At 42.5% G+C, this 24,962-nt stretch overlaps 1 protein-coding gene across 2 annotated transcripts in view; it reads right to left on the bottom strand.

The window, feature by feature from the left end:
* LOC147727379 (perilipin-2-like) overlaps positions 1 to 24,962 on the bottom strand; it is a 123,120-nt gene that overhangs the window by 87,044 nt on the left and 11,114 nt on the right. For both annotated transcript variants that reach the window (XM_086961460.1, XM_086961462.1), the window contains exons 4-8: positions 16,874 to 16,956; positions 16,192 to 16,477; positions 15,666 to 15,844; positions 1,315 to 1,449; positions 667 to 957 (exon numbers count right to left, since the gene is read on the bottom strand). In XM_086961460.1, the coding sequence (XP_086817586.1) occupies positions 667 to 957; positions 1,315 to 1,449; positions 15,666 to 15,844; positions 16,192 to 16,477; positions 16,874 to 16,956 (974 nt within the window). The remainder of the gene's footprint in view (positions 1 to 666; positions 958 to 1,314; positions 1,450 to 15,665; positions 15,845 to 16,191; positions 16,478 to 16,873; positions 16,957 to 24,962) is intronic.

Raw genomic sequence — 24,962 nt, 5'->3', positions numbered from 1 at the left:
AAGTCGTATCCCCACCTGTTTTCAATACTAACCAATGCAAAGTAGCCTTTACATTTCTGTTTTGCAGCTTATGATTCAGTACATGTGCTCAAAAAAATTCTTTCTGAAAGCAACTACCAGTTATTAGGTGTCATAAATAGGGGTAGAGCACTACACAAGGAATATACAGAGCAACAAAAGACCCACAACCCCACAAATACCGAACATGTACAAAGGAGTTACAGTTGCCTTAAATAACAGAGAAAGCTATCCCAAAAACTGGAGACAAAAGGATTTGGAGCTATCATTCACACTGGCAAAAGGTGCAGGATTCCGATCATTCATTATTTTTATGGTATGCTTTATGGTATGTTAAAGGAAACCCATCATACACCCCTTTTGTAGCACTAAAGCAAGTTGAACAAGGTGGGCAATGAAACAGCTTGTATCACCTCTAAACAGCTTTGAGCACTATAAAATAAATGTTTTAGATTTTGGTGAAATGCATTTCTAAATTTACTGGCAAGCATCATGAGCAGATTATGTTCAACAGTTAGAGATAACACGGTGCAATAGGACAATGTGCTGTTTAGCTAGTGTGGTGGCGTCCTTGCTGGAACTGTCCTCCCAGTTCCATTTGAGCTCAGCATGCAGAGACCCACCTAACTCAGGGTAAAAGGGACCTACCAGCCAGTTGAGTGGCGTATTGTTGACAACAAAGTCCATCACATCATCCAAAGAATACTTCATTTTGTCCAGTTGTCCTTTAGTGGTTACAATGAGACTGTCCGACATCTCTCTGACAGAGGAGGTCAAGTGGAAGTTCTGGTATAGATCGCCAGCCACTGAGCTCAAGTGGTGAGCCTGTTCCTGGATGTTGTGGGGCAGACCATGTATGCTGGACACCAATGTAATACAGGTGGTCTGAATATGCTTCGTCAGGTTACGGGCAATAGCTAGGGTGCGAGACTCAACATCCTAAAAACAAAACCAGGTAGTTATCAGTAGCATATGTCAAGATGCCTCAACTTTTTGTACTGAAATAAGGTGTTTGTTTATGGTCACACATTTGTACCAGCACAGGCCACAACTCACAGCTTGCCACTTTAAACTGAAAATTACACCTGCACATAATTTTGGGTGTTCGCATACAATTGACAAGGAACAATACCAGCCACAGGTGCACTAACTTTTACAGAAAAAACTTGAATGTGTACACCGCTCATCAACTATATTATTCATCCAAGTTCTCTACAAAGTGACCCAATACAGATTCTCAGCTACTCCGCTATAGAAAACTGTTAAATAAAAGTAGTACCAAATGAAAGTACCTACCTCTGTGCCATTACACACTTCCCCATCACTTTGGCCTATGCTTTTGTTCCATTCGAACCAAGACCGATAGAGTTTTTCCTGGGCATCTTGCAGTTTCTGGTTGGCACGGTTTATATTCCTCCTGGCATACTCAATCTATTTATAATCAAATTTAAGACACAATAAGTTTTTCTCCAAGTAAAATTGAAATATTAAAGAGTTAGATTACTGGATTAATGAGCTCTATTTCTAACTGAATTAACATATTTGCACTTCAAATTTTCTGTCAAACCAGGGAACATATGGCATAGTAGGGCCAAGATGCATCAATCTCAAATCCTAAAACATAGTGCATAATTGGTTAGAATGTTTTCGAAAACAAAAAAGTTACCACGCTTGTGCAATACATGTCCCTAGGGCCAATTCAGTCTTTAACACAACTAGGCAACCATCTCACTTTTTTTTTTTTTTTTTAATGATAGCATGTTGAAAAGACTGGTGAAACAATATAAAATATTCAAAGATTTGAAGGGTTTTTCCCATTGTTTTGGGTCGTTACTCTTAAAGAGGGGATCGATTATGCATTGGAAAGAAAGGGATGAAAGGAAAACAGCTATACTTTAGGAAAATAGGTTCCATGAAACTATTCTTCTTGAGAACGGTCTCTTTTCCTGAGGTAATGTGCTGATAGTGCGGATGCTATTCTTGGGGTGGTCCATACCAGAAGCTGAATTTTGAAGGCCGCCTGGTAGTGATTCAATGAAGGGATGCAACGAGAGAAAATTATACAAAAAGTACAGGGTAAGGGGCGATAAAGTATTACATTGGTCACTGCTTTAAAAGGTTATAACTCAATAGACCGTGCTTAATTTGTAAAATTTTAAGTGCCAGGGCTCTGACAAGGAGGCCCCTGCAGCTTGCACCACCCATCCCCCTTGCCATCGCTGCCAAAATAACTACTAACCATCTCTCTTGCATGTTAATGCGACAGTTCAGATTATTCCTGGTCCCCAATGCTAATGAAATGGCTGGAGTGGTAGGTATTAGCAATTTGTATGTATATTGTATTCCTAAACAACCCTTGTTCTGCTCATCTCTAAATTAGATTAGCAGCGCCACCATGTGGTAGACTATTGTAAGAATGGTTTTGACAATTCAGTGCCGAGCAGCGGAAATCAGTTAAGTGCTGGATCTGAGAACCGGAAACCACCGGCTCAATTTAAGCACTGTCAATAGAGCAGAGTGTTACATTGCTAGCCGCCTTACTCATCTGTGACAGAAGACACCTGGGGAACTTTGCAGGATTTATGAGAACAAGATTAGAATGCCCTCTAAGGTTTCACAAGACAAAGTACAATACCCAAGATTGAGATTGTGGCAGAAGCAGTTGTGTCGGTTGTTCAATTGATGACAAAAGACAAAAGAGGCGATTGAGTCGATGAAGAACTGCAAGTTGGTCTCTTAAGTGGACTAGCACTCTGAAGGCAGAAAACTAATGTAAGATTGAGGAAGCAAGCGGAGACACAAGTGTTTTGTACGGCTAAGCATAAGGCACGGCATAAACATCACATGGTGAAAGTTTTGAGACAGTTGAAACTCGCTGCTAAAGTGGTGTGGAGGAATTGTGAAGAAGACTATTATGCATTATCTGAGAAAATGAAGAAACAAGATGATTAAGTCAAGGAAGTAGAGGGCAGAGCAAAGAGTTGGGGGACAGATACCAGTTGATTGGTACACTGCGATTTTACTATGCATCACACCATGTTAGAGCAGTAGGATAAATAGGCTACAAGCCAGGGAAGAGTTTTGTTCTGTGCATTAATACACAGTACACATCGCAATGGCATCCTTAGGCAGTGCATGTTCAACTATGGCACTATTTTATGTAATGAGAAAGTCATAATATTATGGTAATGGTACAGTAAGTGTTAGCGTAAAGCTGTCCACGATATGCCAATGTCCTGTAGGGCTGACAGATGGCATAAGCGCTGCATAACAGGCAGCTACAGCGGTACATAGCCAGACCCTACAAATGAACGTGGTGCAGGGCAAGGGGCTCGCAAGTATAGTGGGAAGGAGACTAGCTTACAATGCAATAAGGAGGCACTTCAACCCCACACTGATGAAAAACAGAATATGGTAGCAATAAAGGCTGCCGTATGAAGCATAGCTCAATATGCAAGTGTTTTTAATCTGAATATGTTTTGGGTTCCTGGGTCCAGTGCAAAAGGTGGCGGTACTTAATGGTACAATGTTGGGATTCACCCAGGGAACTCTCATATGAGCGGACAATATAACTAGCCTGTACAGTTTAAGGGTGAATGCCAGAAATGAACCAAGAAAGGACTACAGGTCATATTGGGGTCACTAGTGAAAAAAAAAAAAAAAATTTTAAAAAAGGGAGGGGGTCATCAGTGAATTCTTCTACTTTTAATTCAAGTTGAAATGGCAATGTACAAGTACTTCTGAAATTCTTCCAAGCAGATAATGCTTTAATCAGGTTTCCAATGTTGGTCCATGGGGACTGATCCTAACAAGTGTGTCAGGATAAAACGGCAAGTAAATAAAGCCAATTTGGAATAACTGTTTGAATACAAATCCAGCTGCGATATCCTGAAAGTGTACACCATCATCATCTAGATGGGAGTATATATATATATATATACACACATACACATCATTGTGTTCATATGTCGAAACATCAGGTTTTATGAATTGGACAACCTAGATGATTTTAACCCCTTCGAAGCTCATGACGAGCTCAGCTCGTCATGAGGTACACCTCTCGTACACTCATGACGAGCTGAGCTCGTCATGAACAATGGGTTTTTAAAAACTTCAGCGCAAGGGAGGAATCCTCGTAGCACCGATGGTGTTAAAGCATTCATAAGTATTTATATTTATTTATATGCTATATTTGCACAGATTAGGTGGCGTCATTTGCACATATGCATTTGCACTTTTTCTACGCGCATTGCACTTTTCAGTGACATATGATCAGTGTTTACACTATGTTGTCTTTTTGCAATTGTATATACAAGCGCATTTATGCGGGTATCATGTGCCACCACAAATGGCCGTTATCAACATTTGTTTGATATTGAATTCTAAAATAACGATAAAAATTTACAATTTTATAAAAATGTAAATGTCAGTGTAAACTTTGGCAACAAAATGTAAATAATGCATTAATACCTCCTTTTATTCAACTATATATACACATATATCAAATGATGGTTTGGAAAACAGACTAGCTATGTCGAATATATGTAGTATGTTCTCAGTTTTAACGCTTCTAATCACATCGTGTTGCAAAAAGAAAAAAAATGGTAATTTGAATTTGTGCAATGGACCCTTTAAAAGGGATGTTCCTTTACTTGCCTGACGATCTGTGACCAAGGGCGGACGCCCGAAACGCGTCAGATTTGATGAACTTGCCTTTCCATTAAACATTGCCAAATGAAGATTGGGACTCGCGTGGTTTTTCTATTCAGCTGCCTTGCCGGTGGTTTGTGATGAAAAATTGCTGTTGTATATATATATATATATATATATATATATATATATATATATATATATATATATATAAACGCAAAGCCATTATGAACCAGAAACCAGACCTAAGCCCATTCCAGTTTTGTAACATATCCACCTCTTTTTCTAAAAGAGACCCAAAAAAATAAACCAATCAATCACATTAGCCTCACCCTCTATAACCCTCCTGAGAGAACCTCAGACCTTCAGATTTTCGTAGCCGTAGTGCCACAGGGTAACCATAGAGATGCAGAAGGTCAAGCTTTCCCAGGGGAGGAGGGTGGGTCGCATGTGAATCTATGAATGTTTCAAAGAATGGGAGAGGGATGAGAGGGAAAGCTCACCGAATACTGAAACCGGTTCGTCCTCAGGACTACTTGGCCCACTGCAGCATCGCTGCGTGTCGAAGAATCCAAGCAGTAATGTCTGGTGAATGTATGGATACTCTTCCAGGTCGCTGCTCTGCAGATGTCCCGGATAGGTACCCCAGCGAAGAGGTCTGTAGCGGAAGAGATTGCCCTTGTGGAGGGAGCACAGACCTTTCCCTGGAGGGACTTCCCAGCTAATTGATGACAATATTGGATAGAGCTGGAAAACCAACGTGCAATCCCCTGCTAGGAAAGGGGAAAACCTGTACGAGGAGCGCTGTAAGCCACAAAGAGCTAAGGTGACTTCCAGAAATCTTTAGTTCTTTGGAGATAGAACTTCAGGCAACGCTGAATGTCAAGTGAGTGAAGTGGTCTCTCAGCCGGAGTCTTAGGTTGAGGGGAAAAAGTTTTAAGGACCATAGGTTCCTTTAAGTGAAAGTCCGAAGGCACCTTCGGGATGAACTTCGGGTTGGTATGAAGTACTACCGTCTCATTCTTAAACTGAACAAAAGGCTCCTGGATAGTGAGAGGCTACAATTCACTAACTCTTCTAGCTGACGTCAAAGCAATAAGGGCTATCTTGCAGGACAGGAATTTTAGGTCCAATTAATGTATAGGTTCAAAGGAATTTTTCATGAGCTGAGTCAGGACCACATTAAAAAGGTGCCAGAGTGGTGGAGGAGGCTTCACTGGAGGGAAAGCTCGAAAAAGCCCTTTTATAAATTGCTTAATAATCCTTGCTGACCAGAACAAAGGGCCTGAAGGTGTCCTTCTGAAGTGAGAGATGGCCGCGAGATGAACTTTAATAGAGGAGTTCGCCAGGCCAGCCTTTGCCAAGGAAAGGATGCAAGGTGGGATTTCATGTGTCTTAGAAGAGAAAGGGTGAACTGATTCTCTGCCCCAGTGACAAAACCTCTTCCACTTCATCCGGTAGGTTTCGTTTGTACTTTGAGCACGAGCCTGAGAAAGCATGTTTCTGCTTTAAGTCAAGAAACTGTGCTCAGGAGCCACGCCCCATAGACGCACAATTTCCTTCAGTGCCTTCTGGTCCAGCTCCCACTGGTGGCTGACTGACTTTAGCCTGCTGTCTAGTTGATTCCCTGGGAGATGCTCCGCCTTCAGCGAGATCCCATGTAAGATCGCCCATTCCCAGACAACTTGAGCTTCCGCAGACAGCAGGCAAGATCTTGTGCCGTCTTGCTTGTTGATATAATGCATGGCCGTAGTATTGTCTGTTCCTATTAGAAAAGATGAATCCTTTATTCTTGGAAGAAAAGCTTGTACGGCCAGGCGAATCGCTCTGAGTTCCAGCAGACTGATGTGAAAAAACGAAGATGATGCAGCCATCGACCACTTATTTGGAGGACCTGCAAGACAGCTCGCCAGCCCTCCGAGATGCATCTGTTGCAATTATCTGAGGAGCTGGGGTGACTATGAAGGAGACCCTGGGAAATGTTCTCCTCGTAAATCCACCATGAAGCGGCTTCTTTCATTGGCACAGTGATCTTGATCATGTCCTCGAAAGATCCTTCCACTCAACGCCATTGTAAGTCCAGTGGCTCCTAAAAAGGATGCATAAGTAGCCTGCATTGAGGACTTGGAGTAATGCAGGATAGGGACGCCAGAAGACTTGTAGAGGCGAACTGAAAGTGACCTTTTTAGAAGTAGATGGGCCATCAACATCAGTTTGGCTTGTCTTTCCTGTGAAGGATATGCCTGGTTTAGGGACGTGTCCAATATGGCTCCCAGGAATTTTGCGTTTTTGGATGGGCACAAATTTGACTTTGCTCTGTTGAGGGTAAGACCCAGACTCTTGAACAGTGTTGTACAAGCTACCACCGAATCCTCGGTTGCCGCCTTGGTAGGAGCCTGTAGCAAACAGTCGTCCAGCTGGGGTAAACCTAGTGCTGCTGTTTTCTTAGGAACGCCGCTACTGGAGCTAGCATCTTTGTAAAGATCCTTGGTACCCATCTGAAGACGAAGAGGAGGACCTTGAACTGAAAGTGGCTTACTGTAAAGGGAAGGAACTACCTGTGCGATGGATGGATGGGTACATGAAAATATGCGTCCAAGTCCATGGTGGCCATGAAATCTCCTTAATTTAAAAATCGAAGTATGTCCTGCAAGGAGATAATTCAAAAAGACTGTTTGAGATGGGTATTGAGCTCCCTCAGATCCAGAATTGGGCGCCACTTTGACAGTCTTTCGAACTAGAAAGAACCAGGAGTAGAAAATCTCTCCTCTTTGGGAGAAAAGGATCAGTTCTATTGCCCCTTTCTGCAGCATTTGTTGGACTTCTAGGGGCAGGAGACAAAGAGGTTTTGTTAAGCTGGAGCGAGGGGGATTTGATTGGAGGAGGATATTCCAATGTGTGGCTGAATTGGATTATATTGAGCACCCAACAATCAGAGGTTATCTGCTGCCAATTTTGGAAGTATAGGGAAATCCTGCCCCCCTCAGGTGTTTGATGAGGGGGAGGAACAGTAGTCAGAGCCTGCAAGCCGCTGTTGACGCCATGTGGAATCCTTGTTCTGACGTCCTGAGTTTCCTCTGGGTGCCGATTTCAAATATGTTGTGGACTGATCCTGCTGCTGGTTGTATTGTGTACAGTAAGACTGCAAGGCAGGTGTATAGGAGGTGTACCGATATTGCTGGTAACCTCCTCTGTATGAAAGGAGACCTCTACCCCTTGCTCCCCAAAAAGGGACCTTGCGGTATTGAAGCATCAATAAAAACTTGCAGTGTCTTTCTTAATATCTTGGAGCACATCATCTATGTGCTTACCAAAGAGCACCTCGCCATCGAATGGAAGGTTCAAAATGTTGTTCTGAACCTCAGGTCTAATAGAGTTTGCTCGAAGCCATCCCTGGCGACGAAGGACTGATGCCCCAGCCAGGGCACGGAACACAGTTGTTGTAATATCCATTGCGCAATCAATCACCTCAGAGGAGGCCCTCTCTCCTTCCTGGAAGATCTTTCTGGCTTCGGCCTTGCTGTCTTCAGGCAGTTGGTCTAGGTAGGGAGAGAGATCACACCACATCGGTCAGTCGTAGCACCCCAAAATGGCTAAAGCGTTAGCCGCTTTGACGAGCAGGCTTGACATAGATGAAAACCTCTTGCCAGCATTGTCCAAGTGTCTGCCTTCTTTATCCAGAGGTGTTAGAGGAGCTGCTGGATATTTTTACTTCCTCTGCGCTGCCTGTGAGATAAAGGAGTCCGGTTTTGGCTGACTCACCAGCTGAGCCAGGCTATACTTCAGGGCTTTATATTTCTTCTACAGCCGAGGAAGCACCGGGACCACCGTGGCTGGGGTCTTCATGACTTTCAGCCCCTGTTCCCATACATGATTGACAATGGGAACAGACTTCTTAAAGGGTTCCTTAAAGTCATAAGAAGCACTCAGACTGGACAGAAGGCATAGGCAGATCAAACCTTTTGGCTACCCTTTCTAGCAGATTGCGGGAACCTCCTATGTCCCCAGGAGGAGACTACTGGAACCGGTGAAGGGGAAGCCGGAATAGGAGTAATATAATAATCCCACTCTCTATGTGGTTCCGGGAGATCTATATCTCCCTGGTCGTCATCCGAGGCATCATCCTGGATAAAAGGAGCAGCTGGTGGTGGATCCACTATCAATTGCAGTGGCGGTGGTAGCAGCAGAGGGGTGGGAGGCCACGCAGGTGGACCAGCGGGAACTGAGAAAGGTTCCTGAGCCAAAGAGGATGTTGGAAATCTCAGTTTATAGTTGGAGAGCATGAACTTCAAGTCTGAAATCAAGGAGGATGGCATACAGACCATCTCCTCCTGATACCCTCTATGGCAGTCCTGGAGAGGATCATAGTCCTGTTCTTCACCATATCCGTCTTCAGAGTCCAGATCTTGGCACTTAACGTGCAGTTCTGAAGGGCTATGTGCATAATCAAATTGACTTTCCTCATCCAAATCTTCTTCCTCTAGGAGGTGAATAGGTAGCAAAGGTGTCACTTTGCTGGGTGAAGTGAGCTCAGGAGTTATGACGCTTCCTGATAATTTCCCCAGAAATTCTCTCTCTCGTCGACGAGGTAATCGACAGTATCATAGACAATGTAGATGTTGCCATCGACTATGCCGTCCCAGATACAGTCGTCATTACAGTCGATGCCGTTGCAGTCGCCGTCATCACCACGGCCATCGTCATCATTCTTGCCGTATATTGTGGCACTATATTATTCTTTCATATCTACTGTGGTCTACCATTTGTGGAACCTTAACATCCATTATTGTTTGTTTATGTATTAATCATTGCCAGTTTAACTGTGGAGCTCCTCTAAAATCAGAACATTTACTATTTTTTTTATCATATTGCAATCTCATATTTGACCATATAAGGTGAGGAATCTTCTACCTACTGATATCCATATCACTGAGGGTTTCTATAACGTTCTGATCTACCACATCTTCTGACTTCTGTACTGGCCTTCTACCCTCTTGCGCTCCGATAAGAATAAATACCGTAAACAATTGTCTTTGCATATCCAATATGTTTGTTGTTATATCTCTGTTCTGGTGTCTTAGGTACGTTTTTGGCATGTTTTTGCTATGATATTTTTTTAAGAGATGGTAATAAAATGTAACATATATAGGAACAATTTTAACTTTGTTAATGTGTCAGTCCTTTGTCTCGTGTTATATATAAAAAAAATAGTGTTACTCCTATATAAAAAAGAAAAATATTTGTTAAACTAGTGTTTTTTTATGTTCGGATTAGAGGTCATCTATGAAAAATATGTAATGTTGAAATTCTAAGTTCTAAGTTATGTTCGTCAGTCTTTGTCACTTATAGGTGTTTTATGTTATTTGTTACAGCCTGATGTTCCAAAAGGTTCTATCTTTGGGGAACAAAACGAGTTGACTGTTTTTAAGAACTATTTTGAAATGAAAGAAGAGATTACAATAAATTACAACGACATCGTGTTTTGTGTTTGGTGCACCTCCTATTGCTTAAAGTACTTTGGAAATCTGTAACCAGTGGCACCAAAAGGTGACCGGTGCCGGACTTTTCTGCACAATCACCCTTATACAGCAGCAAAGATATAAAGATAGTGCTACCCATTAAGTCTGTCACCTTGCTTTGGTCATTCTCGCCATCTAAATCTTCGTCGTCACTGCTGACCCAGTATTCGCCGTCGACGATGGATGTTGCGTGGTCGTTGAAGGCAAGGAATCTCTGCAACGATCCAGTCGCCAGAGCAGACTGAGGAGATTGTACCTTTTCACTGCACGTCGACTATGACTTTGTCGACGGTGTCGTTTACATCTTAGTCGACGGTGGGACGTTTTTAGCTTGTTTTCTCTCGGAAGGAACAGAAGAGGGTTTTTTGAAGGATTTCCTTCCTTCAGGAGGAGAAGATGGTGGTACAGAGCTCGAATTTCTCACTGCAGTCTCCGTTTTAAGTCCTTCCCTCTCCTTTACACCTCGGTGAGGAGATTTGCTTGGACTTAGCCTGTCAGACCCATGAGAGGTCTTTTTAGATGCTTTCCCAGGACAGTCTTCTGAAGGGCCAGATCTCACCCTTTTTAGTGATCTCGAGGACGAAGCTGATGAGGCCTCATCACTATCGTCACTGGAGAATGGCTCACTCCTGGAGCTTAGCTTCTGGATCCAGGTCAGGAGACGTCCCTCAAGGTTTTGGTGAAAATAGTACAGCATACCTTGCAATCTTTGGCCTTCTGATCTAGATACAGGCAATAGATGCAGTGCTTGAGAGGGACACGTAGAGCCTCTTTTTAGAGCAGGTGGCACAAGCTTTAAATGCACTACCTCCTTGTTATTCATGTTATGCTCACCGGTCCACCCTTCGACACGCTAAGCGCCCGCATACAACGCTTATTTACTAATATTGAGGCACAAAAAACGCCCGCTTTTCAAATCCTTGCAGTCCTATTTTGTCTTCCATATATGTGATTCACAATGCTTGCTGTGCGTTAATGGCTTGCAGCGTACAAAACGGACTAGCAAGCAAACAACGAGGTAAGATTGCTTGCCTGTATGCTGCCTTATTAACCCCCACCTCCAGAACACATTGCACTCCCACGCGCCCCCCCACACTTTCACAGTGTGTAACAAAATGTGCAACAGCCGGTAACTCTACCAGCAGACTTCTTAACCCCTCCGCTGCTCATGACGAGCTCAGCTTGTCATGCAGTACACTGGTCGTGTGCTTATGACGAGCTGCGCTCATCATGAACAATGGGGATCCTGCATATGCAGCACAGGAAGGGAAAACCTCTAGCAGCCAAGGTGTTAATTACATTGGCTTTCTTTTTTTTTTTTTTTTTTACACTTCAGTCTTCCCAATCAGTACTTGTACAGGTCAGGTTTGGTGAGTCAAGTATGTCAGAACTGACATACTGAATTGTCTCAATGCATTTATATAGCGTACGGACTGTACCTTATTAGGGTCTCAAAGTACTGTCTTCCAGAATTTACTCATATATCTGTAAAGAATGCCTCTATTCTGTGGCCAGAGAATAAATTTGTTGAGGACAGAGGACCAGGAATCATAGAATGAGGACGAATTGGTGCATTAACTTTTATCCTCGGCCCCCCCCCCCCTTTTTTTTTTTTTAAGGTTGGGGTCAAGTTCTCTAAGCTAGGGACTTCTTTACTTTCGTACCTTCAGCCATTGGCTAGCTGATATGGTCATTCACCCGTTGGTTTAGCCCGAGGAATATTTTGGCATTAGTGTTTTTCTATTGGCTGCATAGGTGTGCCTTACGCTTCCATCAGAGTTCTTGAGCAACTAATTTACAGTCCACAAGCAGTCCTGTAAAACTGGAGACTGAACATTGACAAAAGCAGAGTGCGGCGCCTGCTTCAGGGACGCTGCGCTTTATATTTTAGCATTATTTTGCCCATTCCTGTGCTCCGACCCAGCGTGCACTTTCCAGTGCCCCAGGACAAAAGTAGGGAACGACTAAAGTGCTCCCGTAGCAGCACGCACTCTATGGTCCCCCCAGGCAAAAGCAGGCACTTTTTTTTAGTGTGCGTGCTGTATAGCAAGCAGCATGGAACATGAGGAAATTCTGCGCCTGGCTGCTGGGGTGAGCCTTTTTTCTGCAACCTTTTTAAAATGCTGCTCTCCTCTTTCGGAATTAAATTGCTATGGAGAGCTACTACGCCAAAAGTCTTATGGTGTGGGGACTTTTTCTTCTTGCGACTTTTCCCTTTGTTGTTCCATCCAATTTGCTTGCAAGCCTGCTTCCGGTAACATCGCCCAGACCTTTTTTTTTTATATTATTTTGAAAAACATTGTTTTTAGGCTTGTTGGGTAAATTGTATCAACTAACTCAGAACAATAACAGACTTCACCATGGCAAACAAGCTCAGAACAATAACTCAGTTTTCACCATGGTAAACCTAAGCTTAGCCGCTCTGATTTCTATTGCATTAGTTTATTCTTCTCCTTCCTTTTCTTGCTGTCGTATACTCACTCCTTTAGCTGATCTGTCTTTCCCACCTACATTAGTCTGGCTTCTATAGCGCCTTCATCCTGCTCCAAGCCAAGCCCTCGCAACACTATGTTGTGTCTCCTCCCCGTAAGGACAATAATTATTTACCGCAATGCAACAGCAGGCGAAGTAAATAAACAAGCATTGACATAGCCAATAGGTCTTGCCTTTGAGACCTTATAAGTCTAACAGTGGTTGTTGTTGCACCAAATATATTGTGCTGCATAACTAAATACTTCTAAGGTCCCAATAGAGAGACTATTGGCTACGCCAATGCTTGTTTCTCTTTGTCAGTCATGTTGAAAAGAAGAACTCGAAGCTGTAGACGTTGAAGAAAAAACCAGTTGAAAAACCCTCAAGAATAATGGAACCGTGGAGACTCCCTAGCACAACGTGCAGTAGAAAATCTGAAGGTCTGAGATTCTCTCAGGAGGGTTCTAGAGGGTGAGGCTAATCTGATTGGGTGATTTTTTTGGGTCTCTTTTACAAAAAGGTGGATATGTTACAAAACTGAAATGGGCCTAGGCCTGGTTTCTGGTTTTGTAATGGCTTTCCATTGCTATTTTTATATATAAACACACCAGGGACTCCCATCTCAACTACGGGGATTGATTCAAGCATGTGAATCTATGAAAGTTCCAATCCAGGATTAACACGCTTTTTTTTTTTTACATCAAAAGACTGATAGCATGGTTTACCACTTTTTTAGACACTTTCACCTGGTCACTGATCAACACAAATCACAATTCAAACAACCATGGAATTTATTTACAGCATATGGCAGCAGTCAGGATTTGGAAAGTCAATGCAATTCCAGTACATTCCCATTGAAGAATATTCAAGATCAACTTATTTAACACTTTCAGCTACATAAGCCTTTCATACAACTGTATACATACAGCTCATTAAACATAGTAGCAGCTTTAACATTAACGAAGAAAGGGGGAAAACAGAACAATCAAGCCAAATCAACAAGAAACAACTGTAAGGTGATGGGCTACATCACTCATTAGTATAGATTCAGTTCTTTGAATATAGCTGCAGAGGAATTAAGGAAGAGTACGGGGTATTTGAAATTCAATGAGTTCCAACACGGAAGATTATTTCTAAATGTGTACTTCTCCATTAAGTAATCTACCAAATTCCCCATTCCACAGCAGCGAATGATGCAGTCATTTTTGCCATCTGAACCCACCAAGGGCAATTCAAGTCCTGGCACCAGACTGCATTTTGCCCAACTTTCTTACTCAGGCATGCAAGAGCCTCATATCACTGGACCTTTAAGGGTTTTAAAAAAAAAAATGTTTTTAATATAGGCGTTCTGGAACATAGGTGAGTACCTTTGGTTGTTAATTTGGGTTGTGAGCATTTGATCCAAAGGTGTTGCCATGTTCTTTTTTTGTTTGCTAATGCCTTCCAGAGTAATTTCTTGATCTCGGCCTCGGCGGTTTCAATGATAATATGAATGCTTGTCTATCTGCTAAATTGTTTAGCCACCTTGCTCCCTCATCTACCCTTTGTTTTCCGTATCCTCATCCTTTGGTTTCTTTCAAGGATCACCAGAATCGACAGCAGGCACTAGCAGCCTTTCGGCTCCACTATGATTTATGCGTGAAGGGTCAGGGATGTCTCTCCTTGTTTCCCTAGTCGTGGGATGAGCATACTTTCAGTATTGTGTGCTATTCCATGGAACTACAATATTTGAATTTGTTTTAGAAGACGTGGTCCTAGGTGCAGCCTGCTTTAGGTCTATAGAATGTCTATTTTGTGGGCAAGTGTTTTCAAAAGCTCCTTCAAATTATTCCAGTACTCTTTTCCATGTGTATCTCACCTTCGTTCCATGTGCCTTTTCTGGCAAGGTCAGGCTCCTTTCGGTGCTTGTGGTATCCATATATGAATCTTTGTGGCCGACACCACTGGCCTGCTGTTAGGGGACATCTAAGACTCCGGTCCCTCTCTTTGACAGATCATATACTCTCTCCTGGTCATCTCTTGGTAGTGTCTCCTTGTATCAGATTTCATTGGGACTGCCTTCTACATAAATGTGTACCTAAACACGACTAGGGCTGAAGCATTAAAGATAAAGCCTACAAAATAATTCAGATAAGTTCATAAAAGTGTAAAATATAACAAATATCTTTACCTCCGGAAGGACATTCTTGTTGCCTTCCAGGAGAAGATTTGCAGAAATAGACTGGGCAAATAAGCTGTGTGAGCCAAGCAGCATGCCCAGGAGGTTCTTCAAACTGTCTGAGCGGACAGCTTCGACTCTGCTTCAGTTTGAGTCGATAATTTATTTTCCTTCATGCATAAACATGCAAAGTGGCACGGAAACATAAGGGCCAACAGGCAACCAACCAAATCAGAAGCCATAAAATCAAACAGGGAAAAGTGAGAACTGCAGGACAATGCCAACAAATGCACTGTACACACATCTTCTAAAGAGTGCGGAACTACAAAGCACAGCCGTTTCCATTTGCACTGCGAACCTTGTATGAAATGGTCCTTCCAAAGTTTAGTCCAAATGTAACTTTTCCCGAAATGTAATGATTGGTCAGTGAACGGCAGTCACACAACGACAGGCCAATCACACTTATCCTGAAGATCTAGCACAGATCTAGCCATTTGGATTAATGCTGGGCACACCCTGCTTTATTTTCTTATGGAGTCTGGCCAGGCTGGGATCTCCTCTGACACACCTAGGACACCTCTTAAGGTCCGACTATTGGTATAGGACTGTGAAGCTCAGGATGCGATGACTAGCACCAAGTCATGCATGATGCATGTAACATGCAACCCAATAGCACTTATATAAGTGGGTGTTAAGATGGCATTAAAAGCGAGAGAGCTGTTAAGATGAAAAAGTATACCGCACCAGGAATATTGGTACAAAGGGCAGATGAACCAGCGGGAAAATACATTTGCATTATCTGATGTGCTGATCTAGATTTTAAGTATTCATTAAACAGTGGTACTCACCAGATCAACAGTATGGTGGAGTTGAGATATGGCTTCCTGACTCCTGGATTTTGCATGCCTAACACGGTTTAAGGCTTGCTGATATGCACGCTTGCGAACTTTAGTAGACAGGGACCCCAGTCTAACATAGCAATTTGGCTTTTGAGTCATCGCATGAAATTCTTCATTATTTGTATATTCTGGTAAACAAAACAAATCCAGATGTTTAGAAACCATCCACTGTATCACCACTACCTCAACTTTTGCACTGGTATAAAAATACAACTCCCCTTGCCACCAACAGATGATCTTAAAACTCAAAGAAGATAAGTCTTCGAAACCTTTTTCAACATCTCCTTTTAGGAAGAAATTAGAGGGAGTAGTTATCCTTCAACACTATCTAAAATGCACATTTAACCTCCTACAAACCCATAGTAGGTATTCATATTCGTCTGGAAGCTTAAGTGGACACTTCTCGTAAAGGAAAGGTAAGAAAAAATACATATTGTTTTTTGTGGCAGTTAATAGCAGCATCAGGGGTACTTACCCAACTCTTCCTCTGTTAATGGAAGATACTGGTCAATTAGAGTCTCAGACTTGGTCAGTGCTGTATCTACACCACTGTTCATAATTTGAACAACGTGACTTCCCAGCACAGTGCTAATGCTACCATTCACGGCAGCCTTTGTCATTTTCACGCTCCCATGCACAGCTTCTTTGGTCTTGACAACCACTCCAGTGATTTTATGAGCCACAGTATCTTTGGCGCCGGTTACTGTGCTGGACAAGACATCTTTGGCACCAACCACAATATCGGATGCTTTGGAAACGAACTGTTGAAATGAAAGGGAAATAAATAATCTCTAGAATGAATACTTTACCAACAAATATTTTATACGTTGAATGCCATTAGTAAATAATAGATTCCAGATGTAGCAATCGGTTTTCATAGGTATTGGAAACATGTAACAAAATGGGATAGAAAACCAAGGTTTCAAGACACAAAGATCGCTTGGCAAAATTACTCCGTCATGTATAAAACATTTTATACCAAAGAAAGACATCCAAGAAACGTTATAACAAATGTATTTAATTCCGAATTTTAATCCATGTCTCAAACACCCAACTGACAGTCTTGCTTCTTCGTGCCAGGTTATTTACAACACACTGCAATAGTCCCATCATTAAGTCTTCATCCACCACCATTGCTACCTCTGTAAATACATTACCTGGTCAGAAGGCTGATGAAGAATCGGTAGTTTCTCTTCAATTTTGTCCAGACCAATACATGCATAGGTATTTGCAACTGCAACTAAAAATAAAAAAATGACTTGATGACTCGACCTGTATTAACGACTGCAGCTATTCCCATTTACACGGGCCAAGTCTACTTAAATGGCGCCAGACAATAAGATAATTCCTGTTCAGCAAGCGCCATTTTCAAATTTCAAAGCACAAGGAAAATGGCATTCAAAAGTCAAACCAAACTAGAACACCAAAGGATAACAAGTAACAGTAGTCAGTAAGTTTGAAATCACCCAAAGGGTCGACAAAAGCAATAAAGAAAATGCCTACAGCAGTGCAATTACTTTAGCAAGCACTGGCAAAGCATATAGGTCATGTGCTGGACAAGTGTTCTGGCGTGGTCAGTGCTTGCTTTGTTATGGTAAAACATTATTGTTGGGGGAGCTGCTAGGCCCTAGTGAATAGTTGCGCCGTTCAAATTTCTCTTCTACCAACTACTAGCAAACATCTCTGGCCAGTAGTTCCCTTCATTGATCAGACTGCCATGGAAAGGCATGCATTTTTTTTTTTTACAAAAGCATGTACGCTTATATATAAAGACTAAAAGCATACATTTTGTCTCAAAAAGCATGCATTGCCATGGCAGTCTGGTCAATGAAGGCAACTATTTTGTTTGAAGATGAGCATCTTGTGAAAAGGCAGAATGCTGTCACTTGCAGAGAAGTTTTCCAAAGGCTACAACGGGCTGACCCACTGGTCAATGATGTATGCTGGTAGTCGGTAGACAAATGTGAATGGAAAAACTATAGACCAATGGATAAAGAGGGCTGGCTGAAAATAAATATATATAAGAAACAAATACTCCTGTGGGCAGATCCATGGTGCGACTAATATGGAGTAATAAATGGCTGAAGATTCCTGACCCAAAGCATCAATGAGTGAACAAACACTCCTTAGTGTGCATACAAAATACATTATGCTCATCATAAATGGTGCTGGGGCCACTGTATGTCGAGCGTAAAAAGATGTTGGTAGTTGAAATGTAAAATGCTTTGAAGTGACAAGTAAACAAGATTCTTTGTGATCACTGTACAAACTCATAACAAATTCTGAGGACAACTGTTATAAGTACTATAGCGACACCCAGCAGTTGCTTGAAGCCTTAAAGGGCACACCTAAGAAACCCCCTAGCATTACCAATTTCAAAGGTGGGGAGGGGGATGACAGGGGAAAATAAATAAAATCAGCAACAGATTTCTAAATCCAAAAAGTAGTGCCAACGGAGAGGATGGGGAAGGCAAGAATCCTAAACGGAAGGTATTAGCAAAAGGGATCGAGGGAGGTGAACAGCTATTGGAAGGCTCATGCAAGAAGACCACAGCCACAAATACAATGTAAAGGGTCTTTGAGATTTCCTAGGGAGGCGCACTAACTAGATGGGTCAACTATTGCTGTTCCCTGGAACAGGGAAGGTATCTCTCCATTTCAAACACCACAAAAGGATGAAATGAAACTCTTAATATGTATCTAGAATTACTGAATTTGGGAATTAAAATGTGCAATTATTCAGAGTTTCAAAAATACATCATGCAATAAGAGGATTGCATGATGGGTGCTTACATAGACGTCCATTTAGTCTATGCCACAAAACATGATTTGCCACGAGTTTTCAATCTTTTGATCAGGGTATGTCCTGTACAGTCCCTGTCTTGACAAGTCCCTTGGTTGGAATGAGTGCAGAGTATGGCAAAGATCTTGGTCTGCAGTAGGATATGGCACAGAATTGAATAACTTGTGGGCGTTAACTGGAAAGGTCTAGTGAGGTCAAGCACCAGTGTGTGCAGAGATCACCATATCATGCCCTGTATAATCTAAAATTATCAAGTGCTACCAATAGTGTTTTAAATAACTCACGAACTACATTACTTCTCCTCTCTCATTGATCACAGATCAGTGTGGTAAATGTTTATTTATTTGAGAAGCTACAGAGTACAGGCTGCACTTGCACAGGGTGAAACTTAAGAGATTTCTGTTGGAAAAGTTAAACCCTATCAAGCCCACTAGATATGATCAAGGATCTCACAATCAATCATTCTGGCTAAAAAGACCACAAGCCCTACAGACAGCATCTTGTTTAGCACACAGGATAAGAGAGGTCAAAACATGACCAAGTCTCTGGATTGTTTCTCTTACGCAGATCCATTAGCTAACTGGTCACATAATCCCTGCAAGATTCCAAATGGTGGCTCCCACGCCAGCTGGATTGGTTAACTTTCAATGAGCATTAGTCTATGGGTCACAAGCTGGGACGCTTTTTCCTGCCTCCTCTTTAGCACAGTGGTTCTTCACCTGTGGTCCACAGACCCCTGTGGGTCTGTCAAGCAGACTCAAAGTGCTCTGTAATGTGAACGAATTTGAAATTGGAAGCTAAAAATTAAGTTGGTATCCTTATCTTGATTTGTGAGAGCAGAGCAAGTACATTAAAAGGAATCTAGTATGCACGACTAGTGGCCTCAATTAAAGCAGCACTGGTACACTCCGACATAACAAAAGCATTTATTAGGAGCAAAAAGACAGTGATATGCTAGAAATCAGAATATTGTTTTTCCAGAAATAAAATTAAATTTAGATCGCTCCAACCTCAATAAAATGTACATCTTTCACATTTTTTTGTTTATGAATTAAATAAAATATTTCATCATTTGTATACATGTGTAGTGGTTTGTGTATTTTTCTGTATTGATTTTAGGTTCAAATAGTAGAAATTTCTTAGGCGGGGGTCACTGGCTTCCAGTACTAATTCAGTGGAGGTCCACAGGAGTAAAAGGTTAAGAACCACTCCTGTAGCTGACTAAGACTGAGAATGTGTGCACACAATCTAGCTTTAGGACATCTAGGAAGGTACTTGGCATGGTAGTAGGACAAAGGGCATCAACTACCCTGGCAAATATCAGTGTATGACCCACACAAAAGGTTGGTGGAACTAATGGTAACCTGCATTTCTTGCACACTTGCAGTTCTTCTACATCCTTGTCACTACATCGTCTGCTGATCTCCCTCTAAAATGTAGGCGGGTCAAACAAATCCGAAAGTTTCACACCCAAGAAGCAGAGACAGCGCCTAGTACAAACTTGTTCAGCTTTTGGGAGCCCTCTCGGTCCTATGCCGTACTGGGAGTGAGGTAGGAGGCCTATTTTCAGGAAGCATATTCCAAAGGGTGCAACCAACAATAGGGGTGCCCACATAGACTTAATTCTCCATAATGCCAAACACATTATCTGAAACATTGTGAGGTCTCCACTTGGGGTCCCAGAGCAGTAAGAGTTTTGTCAGCCTCAATTCTAACAACTAGAGCTGTTTACCACTGGTGTTCTGGGACCACAACATGGTTGTTCTCCAACTGGATGAACGAATATACTTCATTTAGCACTGGACTTTTATAAGGTGGCATGGTCGGCATCCAAGGCTTACTCAAGGAGATGGTATAGGGATAGGCATTTAGAATACAGAACAGTAAATAAGTTTAATATCTAGTCAATGTTTCTTTAAAAATGAAAACATTTTAACATAAGAATAACCATCTACATATGGAACTAAGATAAAAGAGTGAAAATCAGAACCGTCTAGCACTTTCTGGGCCCGAGATTCAGCTCAAAAACACCTTTAAAGCTTTTAAGCGCTAGAGTTAAAGTTAACATCAGGTCCTGGTTAATCAATTGGAGATGACTTAGGGGTGGGGGATCTTCAGATCTACTCAGAAGCGGTTGGGCATCAAAAGACAGTTGTAGTTTCTATGATAGATAAAGACCCTATTCAAAGAAGCAAATATGCACTTCCGCTGCTACACTAACCACTGATTCAACTTTGGTATGTTCTCTGGAATGCAGTCAGTGCATCTGCTAAGATGTCCACAAATTGTGTGGCATCACTTTTCTCTTCATAACATCATTGAAAAGTGTGACAAGACAATTTATTTACACTTTACATTTTTGCCCCACAAGACTGATAATACATAACATACCACCATTACACTCTTATGAGTTCCCGGGAGTAAACGAAAAGACCAAACTAGGTCACAGGACTAGTCTATTGAGACATGACCAGGAGCCAGCACACCCCCACCCCATTGGACCATAATCCTGTCTTCCCCTCCCTTCGTTTTCTCAGTGATAGTAGCAAATGTTTTGACTTCAAAGACCATAATACCTTAAAATTCATGAAATGTAATATAAAATGAAAGATCTTTCATCATTTTACATAGGATTATTGACTTAGGTCATCAAGACTGCTGGGAATAGGAGGAATTATATCCATTAACAGGCCTCGAAAAAAAAAAATCACAAAAATGTTACTAGACCTGCGGGTCTGGGGACTGAAATAATCTACTTGAGTTATTTGTAATACCCTTGACCCATGAACTGGTTTCAAATTCTGTGATCATTGGCAAATCATTTAAATTCATTGAGATGCCATTTTCTTCATTATCAGTCAGTCAAACAATCTTTATTTCGATTAATTAAAATCACAAAAGAAAAACAGTACATACATCCTCTGTACAAAAAAATAGTTAAAAACAATAAATAAGCATTCGATTAGGTAAACATAATATATATATATATATATATATATATATATATATATATATACACACACACACACACACACATATATACATACACTATTTAAAACATAAGGATCAAACATTAAATCTACCTTTGTTTTAGAATACCCTTCCTCCCATACCCAAGAAAAGTTGAGGTACCGCATTTATGATTTAAAGTGCATCACAGAGTGTCTTAGGTTTAAAGTGCATTAATAAATTTCTTATATTCAAAAAACCACAATCCCCTTATAAATCCTACTGTACAGTTACATATAAATAAGTCTTATTATTTACCCGGGCCGCAGCCACCAGGAAATTAGCTACGCTAAAGAGGACACGCACACTACTCAACATTTGCAAATGCAAAAGGGCAGGCCTCACTTGCACGAAACCAGCTTCGCAAAGAATAGGATTTTTTTTTAAATGTACGCGCTTTTGAAAATTTATCACAAAACATTACAAGATGGAGTCTCTTGTGTCGAGAACCTGTCACATGAGCATGGTGCAGTGTCTTCCGGTTTCCCCCATTGGGGGAATACGCCCAGAGTAAAATGAATTAAATTGAATCTAAATCGAACCAGCAAAAAACGATGAAACTGATTAGTAACAATCTTCAAATAGGGTTCAATAGATAGAGAAGTCTGTAGTACGTAAATTCTTCTTACTCCTGCTTTTCTAAGCTCCTGCTCCTCCCTTTCCTGCTCCAACAAATTCAGAAAACTCTTTTTAATCCATCCTAAATCCTTTTTCTGTATTACCTCCGGGGCTGTATACAATTCAGGTCGACCCAGTCTGGCACACGCTGCTCTAACGTATTCCAGCCATGGGATCCTATCTACCTTATGTAGGGCTAAACAATCTTTAAGGATTCGAAGATTAAGGGTGATCTCCTCATTAAGCCACGTCTTTGCCCAACAAATCAAGGGGGCCATATTTAAATGATCTGAAATATAGCCCAGGCCTAATTCAGCATGTAAGGGGAGTGTCGGAGATGACTGGGGAACCGACAACAGGGATCTAAGAAACCTGTTTTCTACCACTTGTAGTTTACTCACAGGAGCGTATCCCCATATAGCGGCCCCATAAGAGGCAATCGCTAAGCACTTGGATTTGTATATCTTAAGCATAGCCTCCACGGGCCTAGCTCCCAACATCTTAGAAAAGCTAAAAAAGGGCCGATGAGGATCTAGTAACAACATTGCACTTCTGTCTCAACTGGGGACCCCAGTTGCCCTTCTCGTCAAAGAGGACTCCCAAGTAAGTAAAAACCGGGACCTTTGTTACTTCCGCACCCATGCAAGTAAAACTTTTAACCTTACTATTCTTCCTTCTCGCCCCGCCACCAAAACATGAGATTTTTTTACTGTTCACTTTAAGGTCAAGGGACTGCATGAAGCTGCCAAAATGATCCAGCAGACCCCCCTCCTAGAACTAAATTGACCCGTGCACCGGCCTTCCTGCGTGACCCTCACAGAGGCAGAGGTCCTGATGGAGGTCACTAAGAAAATTAATCAAAAGGGGCCTCTATCCCCATTTCACGCAGGATTCGCCACAGTTTCGAACGATTGACCAAATTGAATGCCGATGATAAGTCCATAAAACCCAAGTATAAAAGACCATCCTTTGCTATTGTACATTTACCTAGAAGGAGGTACAAATTTAGACATTGGTCCATGGTACTTCTGTATTCTCTAAAACCGTATTGGAGGTTAGAGAGCACCCCCCTGCCAGAAAGCCAATCTCCCAGTTTCTGTAGAATCACTCTGCCCATGATTTTTACAGCAGAATCCAACAGGGAGATAGGCCTGTAGAAAGCGGGGTCCCCTCTATTCCCCTTTTTAGGTTTTGCCTGGCGAAAAGATGCGCTCTGCGCATCTTTTTCGCGCAGGCGAAAACCTAATGAGAACTGTAGTGTGGGTTTGGGTCGGCCCTCGTCATTCATTGGCTGGCTCCATAAATGGAGCCTAGCCATTGGACGAGGGGCCTGTCCGTCAATGCCGGAGGAGACTCGGGGGCGTTCCCGAGATTCTTTGGCTTTTGCCGACGTCACGCGACGCCGGGAACGCCCCCGAATCTGTTCCGGCATTGCCGGCACCCGCCTTCCTGCTCCGGTGAGGGGGCGTGAGTTCTGTGAAGACTTTGGAGGATTATGGCATCACCCGTCCGCAGTGGTCAAAGACAACCAACGGTACAAAGGTTACAGCGCTCACCCGGTTAACATTCGCACGTGCGCTCCCCTCTACCTTCTACAAGGTCTGTACCGGAGCAGTGTCGTGTGTTATCTGTGCAGGACAGAAGTACGAGCACCTGCGGTACGAGGCTGGTGTTTAATTACTACGCAGGTGCAGCCCAATTACTTCTCTGCAGTGTTGACGCCTTTCGTAAGGAGTGCACGTGTGCGCGATGCGACTGGTGGCTTTCTCTGGCTCACTACTTGTTTTCACCATCGTCTACTCTGTACCTGCCGGTTTGCTGAGGGGGACAGGTAAAAGTCACAAGATGTTAGGGGTAAGAGAGGAAGGTTCACCAACGTTTTTAGTTGAATGCCAGATCATATGTACTCCTAGCCGGCAAATTTCAGATTATTTATGTGTGACATTACCATTGAGTGTGCCGTCTGGTACATCATGTTTCTTCTTAGTACTAGTATGTACGATATAAACCAGTGGACAGTCTTGTTTTTCTATGTCAAGGTTAGTATCGGGTCGACAGCCCCTCGCTCCCGTGAGGGAATCGCGCCGGCCCCCTCCTTTCTCCCCTCCCCCCTGCTGCCATCGAAGGCGACACGCGCTTGTACTTGTTTTTTATGGGAGTGCAGCTTGTTTTATTGGCAGGCGAAATAATGACAGCTGCGCGTCTCGTTGCACACAGCTCACCTAACTCGTAAAATCTGCACTCTTCCTGGGAAAAACATCTTGCCTCTCTTATATCTCTTTGAAGCAGATTCACCTGCAGACGATCTCTGGGTTTGAAAAACTTACCTTCATGGTGTCTGCGTGGATTCGACGACTTCAAGATAAACACCTCTACCCTTGTGTGTCCCCACTGTGCTGTTGCATGCTCACGTCACCCGGTAGCAGTCACAAACCCCACCATATGTTTTCTATTTTGTAGGTTACCACTGGTGCAAACATGGGGATTACACATACAAATCTTTATTTAAAGCACAGTGTGTGCCTTTAAAGATCGCCTTTAAAGATTTTGCCGTGTGTGCCTACACGTGAAGGAGCTACTATTAATTCCCCGGGGGCTGCTCCTTTCACCCAGTGACCCGCTCTGGCTTTCAGCACGGCCCGTGAATAAGCTACTATTTATTCCCCAGGGGCTGTAGGGCTCCTCCTTTCACCCAGTGACCCGCTCTGGCTTTCAGTACGGCCCGTGAATAAGCTACTATTAATTCCCCAGGGGCTGTAGGGCTCCTCCTTTCACCCAGTGACCCGCTCTGGCTTTTAGCACTGCCCGTGAAGAAG

Source organism: Lissotriton vulgaris, chromosome 3_1, assembly GCF_964263255.1.
Source record: "Lissotriton vulgaris chromosome 3_1, aLisVul1.2, whole genome shotgun sequence".
In the NCBI taxonomy this organism is placed as follows: Eukaryota; Metazoa; Chordata; class Amphibia; order Caudata; family Salamandridae; genus Lissotriton; species Lissotriton vulgaris.
The sequence above is the reverse complement of the archived record's forward strand: the minus strand, read 5'-3'. Positions and strand labels throughout refer to the sequence as shown.